This window comes from Lipotes vexillifer, unplaced genomic scaffold, assembly GCF_000442215.2.
Source record: "Lipotes vexillifer unplaced genomic scaffold, Lipotes_vexillifer_v1.1 scaffold496, whole genome shotgun sequence".
Taxonomy (NCBI): domain Eukaryota; kingdom Metazoa; phylum Chordata; class Mammalia; order Artiodactyla; family Lipotidae; genus Lipotes; species Lipotes vexillifer.
The window spans coordinates 8,772,203-8,780,116 of NW_006786690.1; the positions used below are offsets into that span (position 1 = coordinate 8,772,203).

General features: G+C 48.9%; 1 protein-coding gene across 1 annotated transcript; it reads right to left on the bottom strand.

The window, feature by feature from the left end:
* Positions 1-209: 209 nt before the first annotated feature.
* On the bottom strand, positions 210-3,272 carry ACTL8 (actin like 8). The gene is made up of 2 exons (XM_007459320.1): positions 2,925-3,272; positions 210-959 (listed from the first exon to the last, which is right to left on the bottom strand). Exons 1-2 carry the CDS (start codon positions 3,270-3,272, stop codon positions 210-212), a joined length of 1,098 nt encoding a protein of 365 aa, XP_007459382.1.
* Between the last annotated feature and the right edge of the window lie 4,642 nt (positions 3,273-7,914).

Genomic DNA, 7,914 nt, shown 5'->3' on the forward strand with positions numbered 1-7,914 from the left:
CGTGGAAGGTTTCCAGGGATGACACCCTGTCCTCCCATGGGTTGGACCCCACTCCTGAAACAAGATAAAACCCTAGAACCTAAAACAAATCCCTCATGACCTTTGAATTCCAAAGCCAGCTAACCCCATCCCGGCCCAGCCCCTTTTGCTGAAATGAATCCACCCATGCCCATCTGATGGGAGCTGGGTTCCAGGAGCAAGCCAGCCCGTCACATCTTGGAACTCTCATCATACTCCTCTTTGGTCATCCACTTAGACTTGTAAGTCGACAGATGAGCCACTACAGACGCTCCTAGCCAGACACTAAAGTTCCTGTTGGAACCCACCCACATGGTGGTCTTGGTGGAGGAGAAATGATCAGCGATCTGCCTGTAGAGACGCTTGGTGAAGCCAGGATAGAGGGTGTTGCCCCCGCAGGCCATCAGGTGGGAGACGAGCAGTGGGTGCATGGAGGCCTCGCAGGTCTCGATGGAATCCAGGACGGCCTGGGAGATGCTGGGCCCTTGCAGGTCGAACACCTCGGGGCTGAAGAACATCTCAGGAGCCAGCCGCTGCATGGGGGTCAGCTCCACAGGGCTGCCATCCGGGAGACGATAGGCATTATTCTCATCGGAGCCTCTTGGCAGGCTCTGATAGAAGTCCAGTGCCTCCCCCAGACTCTGCGGCACGTAGCACTTGGTCATCTGAGTGGTGGCCACCGTATCCAGCTGAAACAGGTTGTGTCGATTGTAATCTTCCTTAAAGAGGCTCTTGAAGAGATAGGCCGACAGATCCTGGCCTGCAAACTCCAGCATCTTAGCACTGGACCGTAAGGGGCAGCCCAGATGGAAAGGCTGCACGCGGGTCAAGCCGTAGCCTGAATCTACCACCACGCCGGTCAGGAGGCCAGAGGCATACAGGGACATCTCCAGCTGGTCAGCCAGGAGGATGGATGGGACATCCAGTAGCTCAAACATAATCTGCAAGAAGGGAGAAGATGGACACTCAGGGTATTTTCCCCAAAGTGTCCCGATCCATTTCTGTTTTCCCCAAGCCCTCACTACACGTCTGCTCACAAAGTGAAGTCGGCACAGACCTGTGTCCTGCAGGGACTAGCTGGCCCCTTGGAGCTCATGCTGGGGGAATAAGGGAAGGGCTCTGGAGGTAGAAAGAGCCAGACTGGCCCTCGGGAGCTTGCTTGATGATGGCCTTTCAGAGGACCATTTTGGTGCAGGGGTGGGAAGAGACCTCAGCCTGTGAGAAAGGGCGCTGAGATGCCGGGTTATGTGAGCAGTGGGGACACAAGTGGCGGCCATAGCGAAGGGCCAGATTTCCAGCCTGAACGATATATTTAGAAGAAAGAAGAGATGACAGAAGAAACAAGTGCTGCATCCCCAAGTTTCTGACACTACAGATGCAGAAAGGCTGTAACAGCCCATCCTTCTGTAGCCTTTGGCCACTTACCCGCCTTTGCAGGCCCCGGCAGGTCTACCTTCTCCCCTCAGTGGGAGGGACCTCCCTCCATTCCCACACTCAGAATATTGTCCCCTCACCATCCATTCCCCAAATAGAATAGAAGCCAAGGTCCTCTTTTGCAAACAGAAAATCAAATATGACTCCCCCAACCCCACTTAAAGCGCCCCAGGAGCTGCTTATTCACTCAGAGCAGAGGTTGGGAAGCATCTTCTGTAAACGGCTCAGGATGCCAGATGTAGCAAATAAAAATACAAGATGCCCAATTAATTCTGAATTTCAGGGCTTCCCTGGTGGCGCAGTGGTTGGAGTCCGCGGGCCGATGCAGGGGACGCGGGTTTGTGCCCCGGTCCGGGAGGATCCCGCGTGCCGCGGAGCGGCTGGGCCCGTGGGCCGTGGCCGCTGGGCCTGCACGTCCGGAGCCTGTGCTCCGCGGCGGGAGAGGCCACAGCAGTGAGAGGCCCGCGTACTGCCAAAAGGAGCCTGTGCTCCGCAAATGGGAGAGGCCACAACAGTGAGAGGCCCGCATAACGCAAGAAAAAAAAAAAAAAAAAAATCTGAATTTCAGATTGACAACAAATAATGTTTTAGTATAACCCATGCAATATTTGAGACATGCTTATACTAAAACGTTATTTGCTGTTGATCTGAATTTCAAATCTATCATGTATTTTATCTAGCGAATCGACAACAGTAAATATTTTAGGCTTTACAAGTTATAGTCCCTGTACAACTATTTAGCTCTGCTGTTGCAGTGTGAAAACAGCCATAGACTATATGTAAATGAGTGGGCGTGGCTATGTTCCAACAAAACTTTCTTTATAAAGACAGATGGTGGGCCAGATTTGGCCCACCGGCTATAGCTTGCCAACCCTTGATTTAGAGTAAAATCCAACCACATCCCCTAGCCTACCAGGCCTATGAGGTCCAGCCCCTGTAAACCTCACCTTCCTGTCTCCCTCTTGCCACCCTCCCTAGTTTGCTGAGCTCCAGCCTCACTGGGAGAAATCACCTCCTCAAAGAAGCCCTCCCTGATCACCCTCTTCAAAGGGACTCCCCTTCTTCCCCCCAGTCAGTTATCACTCCATTTCATTTTGTTTCTAGAACTGATTACTACCTGAAATTCTTATTTGTTAACTTATTCACGGTCAAGTCTTCTCCCAGGACATAAGCTCTTTGAGGGCCAGAATATGATCTGTGAACATTTATGGAATCCATGAGTATCCAGCGTCCCTCCCACCCCTGGTAACACCCTGTTCACAGAGCATTTTACCTGCTGTGTCTCTTTCTGCTGGAGGAGCCTCTGTGAGCCCCTCTCGCCTAACACAAGTGCCAGGCACACACTAGCTACTCAGTAAGTATTCATGGGGCGAATTATTTAGAAAGGAGTTCCTGATGCCCATTCCTGTCTGAACACAAAGTGCCAGGCTGTTCCCTGCTCCCTGGTGAGGGCAGCCCTGAGAAGACCTTACCTCCAGGGTCTTCTGACGGTCCGCAGGCTCCTTCAGGGGGAACTCTGTGACCATCACAGGGGAGTTCTCATTCTCCAGCCTGTGTTTCTCTAGGACAAATGACCAGATGTGCTCCACACCCTCCCAGTTGAGGACACGGCCCCGGTGGACGGGGTAGCTAAAGGTGTCGGGACGGCAGATATCGATGCCTAGGCTCACGCGCCGCCGGGCGTAGCTGGGGCCGGGGTTCTCCCTGCAGGGGATGTAGTTCACGATGCTTGGGAAGACCATCTGGGGCTCATTGAACCCCGACAAGCCAGCCTTCAGAAAGCCAGAGCCGTGGTCAATGACAATGGTTCTTGTAGCCATGGCGGACGCAGAGGTGGGAGAGGTCTGCTAGGTTCAGCTCCTCAAGGATGTATGGCAAAGCAGGGCCACCTGTGGAGGGGAAGGATGGGGGTGGTTTGTGAACCCATTCTAGGCCACCACTGGCTTCTCCACCCCAGAATCAAACCTCAGGCTCCCCTGAGCCCATCCCCCTTTCAAGCCTTTGCACAAGCTGTAAACTGCGCCTGGAATGTTCTTCCCATCCCAAACTCCCAGTCATCCAGTAGAGCCCACCTAACAGGCCCCACCTGGGAAGTCCTGCCAACCTCCCCCCTACTTCCCACCAAGCTTCTCCCTCTGCACTTGGCACACTCGTCTGTACCAGGTGGGCACTGCTGTCCCCAGAGGCCCACTTACAATTTGCAGACTCGCAAGAAGCTTGTCACATAGGAACTACTGGGTGGACTTTGGCTGCCTGATTGAGGACACGTGGAAGACGAACCATCAGCCTCGGGACCACCGCCCTCAACAGTAACAGTGTAAGAGCAGGAGTGGCAGGAGTACTCGTGACTACAACAGCGACAGCTAAGGCTACCATCTCAGGAGTACATACGCTCTCATCTATCTAGTGCTGTGAGGAACACTTGAATTTTAGCTTGAACTGTGCAAAATTATCATGCGTGTCCATCAAAAATGATCAAATATCAGCAATTTCATAGGGTTTGACCTCATGAAATGGTCTCATTTCATTTTCATCACGATCTATAAGGAGGGTACCATTATTACACTCATTTTATAGATAGGGAAACTGAGGCACAGAGAGATTAAAGTTACCTTCCCAGGGCCACACAACTAACAAAAGCAGGGCCAAGGCTTAAAGCCAAACCAGATTCCAAAGACCACACTCTGAACATCAGGCCAGGCTGATGAGAAGATATGGATTTTGAGTATGTGCTGAGCAGCTAACGTTTTATATACAGGAGGCTATAAGCGGGACATCTAATCATGACTGTGGTCAGTTTCCTTATCTGTAAAGTGGGAGGGGAATAATAACCACATGCTGAAAAGGTAGGTGTGGTCACTGCCTGATTTCCAGACTTTATAAAACTACAGTAGCCAGGACAACGTGGTATCAGTGAAAGGATAATCACGTAGATCCATGGGACAGAGTGGAGAGCCCAGAAATAGATCCACAGGAAAAATATCAACTGATCCTTGACAAGGTGTGAAAACAATGACATGGAGGAAGAAGAGTCTTTACAACAAATGGCAGGGGAACAACTGCAGATCCGCATGCAAAGAAAATGAATTTTAATCCATACCTCACACTTTGTTGTTAAAAATTATCGCAAAATAGATCATACACCTAAATCTCAAACCTAAAACTATAAAACTTTTAAAAGAAAACATAGCAGAAAATCATTGTGATCTCAGATAAGGTAAAGTTTTCTTAGATGTAACATTAATAGCCTGATCCATTAAAAGAACAAACTAAGAAATTGGACTTCATCAAATTTAAGAACTTTTGCTCTTCCAAAGACACTGTTAAGGGAATAAAAAGACGAGCCACAGACTGGGAGAAAATATTTACAAATCATATATCTGGATAAAGAACTTGTATCCAAAAAATGTAAAGAGCTCACAAAACCCAACAATAAGAAAATAACCCAATCTCTTAAATGGGTAAAAGGTTTAAACACTTCACAAAAGAAGATATAGGAATGGCAAATATACACATGAAAAGATGCTCAGCATAATTAGTCATTAGGAAAATGAAAATTAAAACCACAATGAGAGACCACTGTACACCTGTGAGAATGGCTAAAGTTAAAGGCTGACTATACCAAGTGTTGACAAGGAGATGGAGGAACCAGAACCCTCATGTACTGCTGGTGGGAATGGAAAAGGGTAGAGCCACTTTAGAAGACAGTTTGGCACCTTCTCAGAAAATTAAATATATACCTACCATACAACCTAATATTTCTACTCCAAGGATTTACCCAGGGGAAACAAAAGCTTACATTTACACAAAAACCACATGCACATGTTTTTAATAGCTTTATTCATAATCACCAAAATCTAAAAACAACCTAAATATCTGTCAGCTGGGGAGGGACAGACAAGTTTCCATTCAGTGGAATAATACCCAGCAATAAAAAGGAATAACTGATACACACAATAACATGAATAATTCTCAAATGCATTAAGCTGAGTGAAAAGAAGCCAAACTCAAAAGGCTACGTGCTGTAAGAGTCCATTCATATGACATTCTGGAAAAGGCAAAACTATAAAGACAGGAAACAAATCAGTGGCTGCCAGCAGCCAGAGGTGGAGAAAGGGACTGACCACGAGGGGCATGACAGCGTTGGGGGGTGATGTTCTATTCTGATTGTGAAGGTGGGTACACAACTGTATGCACTTGTCAAAACGCTCACAACCATACAGTAAAAAGAGTGACTTTTACTCTAAGTAAAAAAATTTTAAGCAAGAAAACCCAGTAGGGGCTTCCCTGGTGGCGCAGTGGTTGAGAGTCCGCCTGCCGATGCAGGGGACACGGGTTCGTGCCCCGGTCCGGGAAGATCCCACATGCCGCGGAGCGGCTAGGCCCGTGAGCCATGGCCGCTGGGCCTGCGCGTCCGGAGCCTGTGCTCCGCAATGGGAGAGGCCACAGCAGTGAGAGGCCCGCGTACAGCAAAAAAAAAAAGAAAAGAAAAAAAGAAAACCCAGTAGACGTGGGGACAGATGAAAGGTATATGAAATCCCCTTGCAGAATGCCAACTGTCACACATTCAGCAGACTTGGTACCTGGGATGCGTGTGGGTGTCTCGTGCAAGAGAGACATCCCAGGAAGCACTTCAGCCCAGAGGCCACACTCCAGGGCTGTCACTCCACCAGCTATTTGCTCTACTTCTGTTTCCGTGCAGCAGTTGCATCTGCCTGTCACTACGGAGCGTGACAGTCACTGCCTGGCCCCAGCCAGTAGCTGCCCACTGTCACCAACCTTGGGGCAGTGATTAGGCTTCACTGCCTTGAATTAGCTCTGACAATAGATGAGGGAGACCAAAAAGGAGGAGAAAGATGGAGCCGAGGCACCAGTCTCCTTCCTCGCCTGCTGGCAGGCTGAATGATGGACCCAGGGTAATGGAGAAACAGGCACCTGGATGACATTCTGGGAAGTGGGCTGTGCCACTGACCTCTCTGCAACTCAAGAGCTAGGGGACTGACAAATGCTTCCTCGGCCCTGGCGTTTGGAATTGCAGGAGATGCTGGCAGGGTGATGTCCACTGTGACTGTCAACGTTCACTGAAGGGGCTCCAGGCTGGGGGCCCAGCTGCCCTGGCCTGGTAAATGGAGGGTGGGGAGCAAGGGGCCGTCCCTCCCCTGGACCATGACTGTAGGAAGAAAGTCTGTATGGCTCCAAGGAGGTTGCCCCGAGGACAGAGATAAAATCTACATATTCAAAAGCATTTTACTGAGTCACCTACTGTACAAACCCCTACTGAGCACTGTGTACCCCAAACTATTCTAGACTGACATGGTTCCTGCCCTCCTAGAGCTTACATTCTACTGAGGAAGACTGTCAGTAAGCACCTGATCAAATGTATCATGCCAGGGGGGATTAGTGCAATGAAGAAAAAGAAAATCTGGTAAAAGCAACAGGGAGTATAAGGGGCACAGAGGCTTGGTGTTATTCTAAATAGGGCACCTAGAAAAGGCCTCTTTATAGGGTGACATTTGAGCAGAGAACTGAATTCAGTGAGAGAACAAGTCATGTGATTACGTGGAAAAGCATTCCAAGCCAAAGGAACAGTAAGTGCAAAGGCCCTGAGGAAGAAACTGCTAGCTGTGATCTAGGAACATCCTGGAGGTCAATATAGGGGGGACATGGTGGGACAGGGGAAGGGTGTTGAAGATCTTGGACGAGACTTTCAGGCCTTTGTACTGTGCTTAGAGATGTGAGAAACCACTAAGGGTTTGAACAGAGGAATGACGTGATCTGACCTGAGTTGTAAAAGGACCGTTTGGGCTGATGTGAAGGACACATTGTAGAGGGCAAGAAGAGAAGCAAGAGGGGAAAGGACATGAAATATAATGGTGGCCTGCACTAAGGTGGTAGCTGCCAAGAAGGTAAGAAGTGGTCAGATTCTGGAAATATTTAAGAAAGACTGGTACAGTGGAGTGCAAGACAAGATGAGGAATGAAGGAAGATGCCAAGATTTCTACCCTGAAAAGCCAGAAGAATAACATATCCATTTACTAAGATGTAGACTATGGAAGGAACAGGTTTGGGGTAGGGAGGAAATCAGCAATTTTATTTTGGACATGATAAAAGTCTGAAATGCCTACTAGGCAGACATGAAGATGTCTGAAGGCAGAGTTTACAGATGCCTGAGATGGAGCTATAATTGGGAATCAGTGAATGGGTGGAACTGCAAATTATGGGGATGGATAAGACCATGAATGGACTCAGTGTAGAGAAAGGCTGGTGCTCAAAGGGACTCTAAGGTCTGGAGGCTGGGCCTTGGGAGGGACCAGCAAAGAGGATGAGAAGCAGTGGCCATGGAGGTAGCAGGGAACCAAGAGGGAGTCATGTCTTGGAGGCCAGGCAGAGAAAGTATTTCAAGAAGAGAAGAATTGAATGTGCTGAGAAATTAAGATGAAGACAGAGAAACACCCACTGGAT

Excerpts from the sequence above, each read along its gene's own strand:
- ACTL8 (XM_007459320.1), bottom strand. The coding sequence starts at position 3,272 with ATGGCTACAAGAACCATTGTCATTGACCACGGCTCTGGCTTTCTGAAG. Across the intron at positions 960-2,924 it reads ACCGTCAGAAGACCCTGGAG|ATTATGTTTGAGCTACTGGA; the intron begins GTAAGGTCTTCT and ends CCCTTCTTGCAG.